The 10532-nt window shown below is 47.8% G+C and overlaps 2 protein-coding genes across 2 annotated transcripts; both read right to left on the bottom strand.

The window, feature by feature from the left end:
- Positions 1-728: 728 nt before the first annotated feature.
- Positions 729-2883, bottom strand: LOC132228677 (ribosomal protein S6 kinase beta-2-like). Its single transcript, XM_059685506.1, is given in 1 exon segment — positions 729-2883. A coding segment is annotated over 1 exon segment (1455 nt). The 5' UTR covers positions 2389-2883; the 3' UTR covers positions 729-933.
- Positions 2884-7004: 4121 nt separating this feature from the next.
- Positions 7005-9000, bottom strand: LOC132228674 (ribosomal protein S6 kinase beta-2-like). The gene is given in 2 exon segments (XM_059685502.1): positions 7005-8451; positions 8454-9000. Coding segments are annotated over 2 exon segments (1461 nt in total). The 5' UTR covers positions 8673-9000; the 3' UTR covers positions 7005-7209.
- Positions 9001-10532: the final 1532 nt, after the last annotated feature.

The following is a 10532-nucleotide window of genomic DNA, read 5'->3' as shown; positions in this document are numbered from 1 at the left end:
GGCCTGTAGAACTATAAACTTCCCTCTCAGGATTGCTTTCATTGCGTCCCATAGGTTTTGGATTGTTGTGTTTTCATTGTCATTAGTTTCCAGGATGTTTTTAATTTCTTCTTTGATCTCATTGGTAACCCAATCAATACTTAATAACATGCTATTCAGCTTCCAAGTGTTTGAGTATTTGGGGTTGTTTTTATTGTAGTTTATTTATATTATTATGCCATCGTGGTCTTAGAAGATGCTTGGTATGATTTCAATCTTCTTGAATTTGGGGAGACTTTGTTTGTGACCCAATATGTGGTCTGTTTTTGAATCTGTTAATGGATGATTCTAACTCTCTATCCCTCTGCCTTCCTCTCTGTAAAAATTCAATAAAATATATTTTAAAAAACGAAAAGACCTATACTGAAAAGTAGTTACAGTGCAACATACTGAGCACAATAGTAAAAGTGTGTACCATGTGTATGGAAGAGCAATCGATAAATTGAAGCCGGTTTTACCCTAGCCGGTTTGGCTCAGTGGAGAGAGCATCAGCCTGTGGACTGAAGCGTCCCGGGTTCCATCTGGTCAAGGGCACATGCCTGGGTTGCAGGATCAATCCCCAGTTCCAGTATGGGGCATGCAGGAGGCATCGGGTCAGTTGTTCTCATCATTGATGTTTCTTTTTTTAAAAAAATTTTTTATTTTGTTTTATTTATTTATTATTATTTATTTGTTTGTTTTTGCCATGATCTGATCCTTTATTCTGCAAGCACACAGATCAGCGGTGGAAGGCCCTCCCCCGCAGCCAGCCCCGGCTCATGAATCAGGGGCATGGCCACTCCCAACAGAGACAGGCGCTCACACACACTCACTCCTGGACCCCAATGTCCCCTGGGGTGCTTCTTGGCCCGCAGGCAGGAGCCTCGGCAGCTGGCTTCATCCCTGCCCATCCTCCTAGTGCCCAGGGTGCCCATGGCCCCTCTGGGACTTCCTTCTCCCTGAGGGGGGTCGGATGGGGAGGGGGACAGTGCTCCAGGGTGGTGGTGGCGGTGCTGGCAGGAGAGGAGGTAGAGGGGGCTCCATGGGCTCTAGTGGGGCGGGACTGGGCCAGAACCCCTCAAAGAGTGAGAACTTCAGGGGGCGGATGAGGGTCCGGGGGCTGCTGTTGAGGCGCCTGGGGGAGCGCAGCTCGGGCTAGAAGGAGAAGCCCTCCTTGTTGCCGTCCAAGACGGAGGGCGCCACGTACGTGAAGCCCAGGAAGGCCTGGTTGGCGCTCTCGCTGAGGGCCGTGTCATCCGGACTGTCCACTGGTGCCTGCCGCGTGAAGCGGGTGTCAAACTGGCTCACGTCCTCCTCTGATTGCAGACAGGGCCTGAAAGGAGGGTCCACGCGGCAGGCCAGGAGATCATCCCAATGAATGTGCCGGAAAAAGGGGTGCCTCTGTACATCCGCAGCGTCCCCTGGGCCACCCCCGATCCGTTGGCTGGGATTCAGCTTCAGAAACTTTTGGACGAGGTCCCGGGCATCCGGGGTGAGGTAAAGGGGCAGCCTCAGCTTCCCTTTGATGATCTTGTCCATGGTTTTCTTCCGATTCTCTGCAATGAAGGGTGGCGATCCAGTGAGCATCTCGTACATCAGGACGCCCAGGCTCCACCAGTCCACAGCCCGGTTGTGGCCGCGGTGCACCACAATCTCAGGGGCCATGTACTTAATGGTACCACAGAAGGTGTGGGTGACAGCACCCTCGTGAATGGACTCCTTGCAGAGTCCGAAGTCCGTCAGTTTGATGTGGCCCTGGCTGTTGAGCATGATGTTCTTGGGTTTGAGGTCCCGATAGATGATGCCTTGGGAGTGGAGGTGGCCCAGGGCCAGTGTGATCTCTGCCAGGTAGAAACAGGCCACGTCTTCCAGCAAGATGCCCTCTCGCTGCAAGTGTGTGAAGAGGTCGCCACCACTGAGGTACTCGAGGACGAGGTAGAGTTTGCCCCTGGTCTGGAAGGCATAGGCCAGCTCCACAATGAAGGGGTGCTTCACCGACTCCAGAATGCGTCTTTCAGCCCGGGTGTGCGCCACGTCCTTGGCGCTGCGCACAATCTGGTCCTTCCTCAGGACCTTCATGGCATATATTTTGCCCAAGTTGGTGCCCTGCACCTTTCGCACCTGGAACACCTTGCCATAGCTCCCCTTGCCCAGCACACGCAGCAGCTCAAAGCAGTGGGGCCCAAGGCGCTCGGGGCCCGGGTTCACACTGGTCTTGGTCAGCTCCACCTCCTCACAGTGCCTCAAGGGCTCCAAGGCAGCCTTCCTCAAGTCGGCGAGGGGACAGGCATCCACAGGGCTGAGCTCTGGCAAGCCCTCGCTGCCCTCCTCGGTCTCCACGTCCAGGTCCAGGTCCAATGTGGCCGCCATGGCGGATAAGGCCCCAAGGGACTCTCGGTGCGGACCAGCAGCTCAGTGACTGACAGCCCGGCCGGGCCTCAGTGGTATCTCTCCGCGAAGTCGATGGCGGCCCGCCGATGACACAAGCACACCCGGGTATCTGGGGCCTGCTCCTTTGAGTGAGTCCCTGAAGCACGTCTCCAAGAAGAGTCTCCCAAGCCAGTCTCCTACCAGTGAAATGCTTAGTAACGTGAGCCTGGCCTATTTATACCACTAGGAGGGGGAATCTCTTTAAGACCTCACTCACCATAGGTTCCTCCCTGGAGGTGGGACATGTGGGCCAGGGTGGGGATAGGAGGAAGTTCAGAAATCTGGTTGGTGGGATCTCCTCTTACTCCTGCAGGCCAGGAGGGATTAACCTTGGTTAAATGCATCATCTGATTGGCTCCTTGGTAATCATCCCATTGGATTTCTCCACACCCTTTAATCCCATTTTTGCTGAGGAAGAAACTGAAATTAAATGTAAAATCTTAAAAAAAAAAAAAAAAATGTAAAATCTTGCCCTGGCTGATTTGTCTCAGTGGATAGAGCACCAGCCTGTGGACTAAAGGGTCCCGGGTTTGACTCAGGCCAAGGCCACATACCAGGGTTGTGGGTTTAATACTCAGTGGGGGTGTGCAGAAGGCAGCTAATCAATGTTTCTCTCTAATGGATGATTCTTTTTTTTTTTTTTTATTGCTTAAAGTATTACCAGGGGTATTACATATGTGTCTTTTGGTCCCCCCCCACACCCCGCCCTTGACTATCCCCTGGTCTCCCCCACCCCCCAGCGTCCCATGTCCATTGATTATGCATATAGGCATGCATACAAGTCCTTCGGTTAATCTCTTATACCCCTCCCTCCTGCCCCCCACCTTTCCCCGGCCTTCCCGTTGCATTTTGACAATCTCTTCGAGGCAGCTCTGCCTCTGTATCTATTACTGTTCAAAAGTTTATAATGGTCTCTATTATCCATGAATGAGTGAGATCATGTGGTATTTTTCCTTCATTGACTGGCTTATTTCACTTAGCATAATGCTCTCCAGTTCCATCCATGCCGTTGCAAATGGTAGGAGTTCCTTCCTTTTTACAGCAGCATAGTATTCCATCGTGTAGATGTACCCCAGTTTTCTAATCCACTCATCTACTGATGGGCACTTAGGCTGTTTCCAGATCTTAGCTATGGTGAATTGTGCTGCTATGAACATATGGGTGCATATATCCTTTCTGATTGGTGTTTCTTGCTTCCTGGGATATATTCCTAGAAGTGGGATCACAGGGTCAAATGGGAGTTCCATTTTTAGTTTTTTGAGGAAACACCATACTGTCTTCCATAGTGGCTGCACCAGTCTGCATTCCCACCAGCAGTGCACGAAGTGTTCCTTCTTCTCCACATCCTCTCCAGCACTTGTCGTTTGTTGATTTGTTGATGACAGCCAGTCTGACAGGTGTGAGATGGTACCTCATTGTTGTTTTGATTTGCATCTTTTGGATGATTAGTGACTTTGAGCATGTTTTCATATGTCTCTTGGCTTTCTGAATGTCCTGTTTTGAAAGGTGTCTATTTAGGTCCTTTGCCCATTTTTTGATTGGATTGTTTATCTTCCTTTTGTTAAGTTGTATGAGTTCCCTATAAATTTTGGAGATTAGGCCCTTATCAGATATGACATTGGCAAATATGTTTTCCCACACAGTGGGTTTTCTTGTTGTTTTGTTGATGGTTTCTTTTGCTGTGCAGAAGCTTTTTATTTTGAAGTAGTCCCATTTGTTCATTTTCTCTTTAGTTTCAAGTGCCCTAGGAGCTGTATCAGTGAAGAAATTGCTTCGGCATATGTCTGAGATTTTGTTGCCTTTGGATTCTTCTAGAATTTTTATGGTTTCCTGTCGTACATTTAAGTCCTTTATCCATTTTGAGTTTATTTTTGTGTATGGTGTAAGTTGGTGGTCTAGTTTCATTTTCTTGCATATATCTGCCAATTTTCCCCACACCATTTATTGAAGAGACTATCCTGGCTCCATTGTATGTTCTTGCCTCCTTTGTCAAATATTAATTGCGCATATTGGTTCAGGCCTATTTCTGGGCTCTCTATTCTATTCCATTGATCTATATGTCTGTTCTTGTGCCAGTACCAGGCGGTTTTGAGAACAGTGGCTTTGTAATACATCTTGATATCTGGTATTGAGATCCCACCTACTTTGTTCTTTCTCAGGATTGCTGCAGCTATTCGGGGTCTTTTTTTATTCCAGATGAATTTTTGGAGAGTTCGTTCTAGATCTGTGAAGTATGCCATTGGTATTTTAATGGGAAGTGCGTTGAATTTATAGATTGCTTTGGGTAGTATGGACATTTTAATGATGTTGATCCTACCAATCCATGAACACGGTATGTTCTTCCATCTGTTTATGTCTTCCTCTATCTCTTTTTTCAACGTCCTGTAGTTTTCTGAGTAGAGGTCTTTTACCTCTTTAGTTAAGTTTATTCCTAGGTAGCTTAATTTTTTTGGTGCGATGGTAAATGGGGTTGTTTTTGTAATCTCTCTTTCTGAAAGTTCACTATTGTTGTATAGAAATGCCATAGATTTCTTGGCGTTAATTTTGTATCCTGCTACATTGCCAAATTCATGTATTAAGTCTAGTAGTTTCCTGATGGAGTCTCTAGGGTTTTGTATGTATAATATCATGTCGTCTGCAAATAAGGACAGTTTTACTTCCTCTTTTCCAGTTTGGATGCCTTTTATTTCTTCTTGTTGTCGAATTGCAATGGCTAATACTTCCAGTACTATGTTGAACGGGAGTGGTGAGAGCGGGCATCCCTGTCTTGTTCCTGTTCTTAGGGGAAATGGTGTTAGTTTTTGTCCATTGAGTATGATGTTGGCTGTGGGCCTGTCATATATGGCTTTTATTATGTTGAGGTATGATCCTTCTACTCCCACCTTGCTGAGAGTTTTTATCAAAAATGGGTGTTGGATTTTGTCAAATGCTTTTTCTGCATCAATTGATATGACCATGTGGTTTTTTTCCTTCGATTTGTTTATGTGATGTATCACGTTTATTGATTTGCGGATATTGTACCATCCTTGCATCCCTGGGATAAATCCTACTTGGTCATGGTGTATGATCTTTCTGATGTACTGCTGGATCCGATTTGCTAAGATTTTGTTGTGGATTTTGGCATCTATGTTCATGAGGGATATTGGCCTGGAATTCTCTGTCATTGTGTTGTCTTTACCTGGTTTTGGTATTAGGGTGATGCTGGCTTCATAGAATGAGCTTGGAAGTGTTCCTTCCTCCTGAATTTTTTGTAGTAGTCTGAGGAGGATAGGTTTTAGTTCTTCCTTGAATGTTTGGTAAAATTCCCCTGTGAAGCCGTCTGGTCCTGGGCTTTTGTTTGCTGGTAGCTTTTTGATGACTGCTTCAATTTCTTCCATAGTTATTGGCCTATTGAGATGTTTAGATTCTTCCTGATTGAGTTTTGGAATGTTGTATTTTTCTAGGAATTTGTCCATTTCCTCCAGGTTGTCTAGTTTGTTGGAGTAGAGCTGTCCATAGTATTTTTTAACAATCATTTGTATTTCTGCGGGTTCTGTTGTTATTTCGCCCCTATTGTTTCTGATTTTGTTTATTTGGGTCCTCTCTCTTTGCTTCTTGGTGAGCCTGGCTAGAGGTTTGTCAATCTTGTTTATCCTTTCGAAGAACCAGCTCTTGGTTTCAATGATTTTCTGTATTATTTTTTTGTCTCTATGTTATTTATTTCTGCTCTAATCTTTATTATCTCCTTCCTTCTGCTCACTCTGGGGTTTTTTTGCTGCTCTCTTTCTAATTCTATGAGTTGTAGAGTTAGATGATTTACTACCATTTTTTCTTGTTTTTTTGAGATAGGCCTGTAGAGCTATAAACTTCCCTCTCAGGATTGCTTTCATTGCGTCCCATAGGTTTTGGATTGTTGTGTTTTCATTGTCATTAGTTTCCAGGATGTTTTTAATTTCTTCTTTGATCTCATTGGTAACCCAATCAATATTTAATAACATGCTATTCAGCTTCCAAGTGTTTGAGTATTTGGGGTTGTTTTTATTGTAGTTTATTCCTATTATTATGCCATCGTGGTCTGAAAAGATGCTTGGTATGATTTCAATCTTCTTGAATTTGGGGAGACTTTGTTTGTGACCCAATATGTGGTCTATTTTTGAATCTGTTAATGGATGATTCTAACTCTCTATCACTCTCCCTTCCTCTCTGTAAAAAAATCAATAAAATATATTTTAAAAAACAAAAAGACCTATACTGGAAAGTAGTTACAGTGCAACATACTGAGTACAATAGTAAAAGTGTGTACCATGTGTATGGAAGAGCAATTGATAAATTGAAGCCGGTCTTGCCCTAGCCGGTTTGGCTCAGTGGAGAGAGCATCAGCCTGTGGACTGAAGCGTCCCGGGTTCCATCTGGTCAAGGGCACATGCCTGGGTTGCAGGATCAATCCCCAGTTCCAGTATGGGGCATGCAGGAGGCATCGGGTCAGTTGTTCTCATCATTGATGTTTCTTTTTTTAAAAAAATTTTTTATTTTGTTTTATTTATTTATTATTATTTATTTGTTTGTTTTTGCCATGATCTGATCCTTTATTCTGCAAGCACACAGATCAGCGGTGGAAGGCCCTCCCCCGCAGCCAGCCCCCGCTCATGAATCAGGGGCATGGCCACTCCCAACAGAGACAGGCGCTCACACACACTCACTCCTGGACCCCAATGTCCCCTGGGGTGCTTCTTGGCCCGCAGGCAGGAGCCTCGGCAGCTGGCTTCATCCCTGCCCATCCTCCTAGTGCCCAGGGTGCCCATGGCCCCTCTGGGACTTCCTTCTCCCTGAGGGGGGTCGGATGGGGAGGGGGACAGTGCTCCAGGGTGGTGGTGGCGGTGCTGGCAGGAGAGGAGGTAGAGGGGGCTCCATGGGCTCTGGTGGGGCGGGACTGGGCCAGAACCCCTCAAAGAGTGAGAACTTCAGGGGGCGGATGGGGGTCCGGGGGCTGCTGTTGAGGCGCCTGGGGGAGCGCAGCTCCGGCTAGAAGAAGCAGCCCTCCTTGATGCCGTCCAGGACGGAGGGCGCCACGTACGTGAAGCCCAGGAAGGCCTGGTTGGCGCTCTCGCTGAGGGCCGTGTCATCCGGACTGTCCACTGGTGCCTGCCGCGTGAAGCGGGTGTCAAACTGGCTCACGTCCTCCTCTGATTGCAGACAGGGCCTGAAAGGGGGGTCCACGCGGCAGGCCAGGAGATCATCCCAATGAATGTGCCGGAAAAAGGGGTGCCTCTGTACATCCGCAGCGTCCCCTGGGCCACCCCCGATCCGTTGGCTGGGATTCAGCTTCAGAAACTTTTGGACGAGGTCCCGGGCATCCGGGGTGAGGTAAAGGGGCAGCCTCAGCTTCCCTTTGATGATCTTGTCCATGGTTTTCTTCCGATTCTCTGCAGTGAAGGGTGGCGATCCAGTGAGCATCTCGTACATCAGGACGCCCAGGCTCCACCAGTCCACAGCCCGGTTGTGGCCGCAGCGCACCACAATCTCAGGGGCCATGTACTCAGTGGTGCCACAGAAGGTGTGGGTGACAGCACCCTCGTGAATGGACTCCTTGCAGAGTCCGAAGTCCGTCAGTTTGATGTGGCCCTGGCTGTTGAGCATGATGTTCTCAGGTTTGAGGTCCCGGTAGATGATGCCTTGGGAGTGGAGGTGGCCCAGGGCCAGTGTGATCTCTGCCAGGTAGAAACAGGCCGCGTCTTCCAGCAAGATGCCCTCTCGCTGCAAGTGTGTGAAGAGGTCGCCGCCACTGAGGTACTCGAGGACGAGGTAGAGTTTGCCCCTGGTCTGGAAGGCATAGGCCAGCTCCACAATGAAGGGGTGCTTCACCGACTCCAGAATGCGTCGTTCGGCCCGGGTGTGCGCCACGTCCTTGGCGCTGCGCACAATCTGGTCCTTCCTCAGGACCTTCATGGCATATATTTTGCCCAAGTTGGTGCCCTGCACCTTTCGCACCTGGAACACCTTGCCATAACCCCCCCCCCCCCCCCCCCCGTGCCCAGCACACGCAGCAGCTCAAAGCAGGGCGGCCCAAGGTGCTCGGGGCCGGGGTTCACACTGGTCTTGGTCAGCTCCACCTCCTCACAGTGCCCCACGGGCTCCAAGGCAGCCTTCCTCAAGTCGGCGAGGGGACACGCGTCCACAGGGCTGAGCTCTGGCAAGCCCTCGCTTCTTTCCTTGGTCTCCATGTCCAGGTCCAATGTGGCCGCCATGGCGGCGCCGGCCCCGCCGGCCCCTCGGTGCGGACCAGCAGCTCAGTGACTGACAGCCCGGCCAGGCCTCAGTGGTATCTCTCTGCGATGTCGATGGCGGCCGGCCAATGACACAAGCACACCCGGGTATCTGGGGCCTGCTCCTTTGAGTGAGTCCCTGAAGCGCATCTCCAAGAAGAGTCTCCCAAGCCAGTCTCCTACCAGTGAAATGCTTAGTAACGTGAGCCTGGCCTATTTATACCACTAGGAGGGGGAATCTCTTTAAGACCTCACTCACCATAGGTTCCTCCCTGGAGGTGGGACATGTGGGCCAGGGTGGGGATAGGAGGAAGTTCAGAAATCTGGTTGGTGGGATCTCTTATTCCTGCAGGCCAGGAGGGATTACCTTTGGTTAAATGCATCATCTGATTGGCTCCTTGGTAATCATCCCATTGGATTTCTCCACACCCTTTAATCCCATTTTTGCTGAGGAAGAAACTGAAATTAAAAGTAAAATCTTGCCCTGGCTGATTTGTCTCAGTGGATAGAGCACCAGCCTGTGGACTAAAGGGTCCCGGGTTCAGTTCAGGTCAAGGTCACATACCAGGGTTGTGGGTTTAATACTCGGTGGGGGTGTGCAGAAGGCAGCCAATCAATGATTCTCATCATTGATGTTTCTCTCTCTCTCCCTCTTTCTTCATCTCTGAAATCAATAAAAATATATTTTAAAAAATAATAGTAAAAGTAATGTCTCTGCTTCCTTTCCAACTTGTGCCTGGCATAATGGCTCTAGCAAATAAGAGTAGAGAGAAGTAGGGCCTTTGTGCCATCCACGAGGTAGTGACCAGAGAACACAGCATCAACATCCATAAGCATATCTATGGAGTGGGTTTCAAGAAGCTTGCTGCTCTGTCACTCAGAGATCCAGAAACTTGCCCTGAAATAGATGGGAACTGCAGATGTATGAATTTGAGAGGGTTAACTTGAAAGAAAGGTAGGTGGAATCTCATCATTGATGTTTCTCTCTCTCTCTCCCTCTCCCTTTCTCTCTGAAATCAATACACTGTATATATTTTTTTAAAAAAACTTAAGCCAGTCTTGGAGGACAGGGGTCAGAATGGTAGAGATCAAGGAGCTGCAGAGGGAAGCATAAAAAATCTCACCCTAACATCCAAAAAGATCTGCTGAATCCTCGTAAAACTGTAAAGCTTATCTTAGCTCCCTTTCACCTCCCTACTTCCTCCTTTTCATGCCCTCCCAGGCACACGGAGCTCCCAACTGAAGGACTTCCCTGTGCCATCAACTCCGAATGGGACCAGGTCAAACTGTCTTAGATTTTGAAGGGAATACCTCAGAATCTTTTCCATAAACAACAAGGAAATGTAAACATATGGGGTCGGGGGGAGGAGAGGATCTTAAGCCCTACACACTCAGCTTCTTTCCTTCTCTTCCCTCCAGCCCGACTCTGAAAGAGCCTCAGAGGACACTCTAGGATTCCTGAGAGGAGTCCAAGCCACCAATTTAGTTAACTCTATATTCACTCATTATTTCCCTTGATCCCAGTGATTTACAATAACGTATTCAAAAATAGAAATCTGAGCAGAGTGTTTTGAGAACAGCAAATTTAACGCACAGATCACTATTATCAGCCCAATCTACAGCAGTTCTAAATTAACAAAATTTTTCACTTTGCTCTCCAAGTAAAACCTATTCAATGCAAGATTATCAATTCCTGTAGCAAAAAAAGTAAGCAATAAGCAAATAGGGAAAAAAAGCAATAAACTGGATTTTCTTTTATTACACCACTAAAAAAAAAAAAAAAAAAAAAAAAAAAAGCAGGATAAGGATTTATTGCAACCTGAGGAAAAATTGTTTCCTCTG

Source organism: Myotis daubentonii, chromosome 2 (assembly GCF_963259705.1).
Source record: "Myotis daubentonii chromosome 2, mMyoDau2.1, whole genome shotgun sequence".
In the NCBI taxonomy this organism is placed as follows: Eukaryota; Metazoa; Chordata; class Mammalia; order Chiroptera; family Vespertilionidae; genus Myotis; species Myotis daubentonii.
The sequence above is the reverse complement of the archived record's forward strand: the minus strand, read 5'-3'. Positions and strand labels throughout refer to the sequence as shown.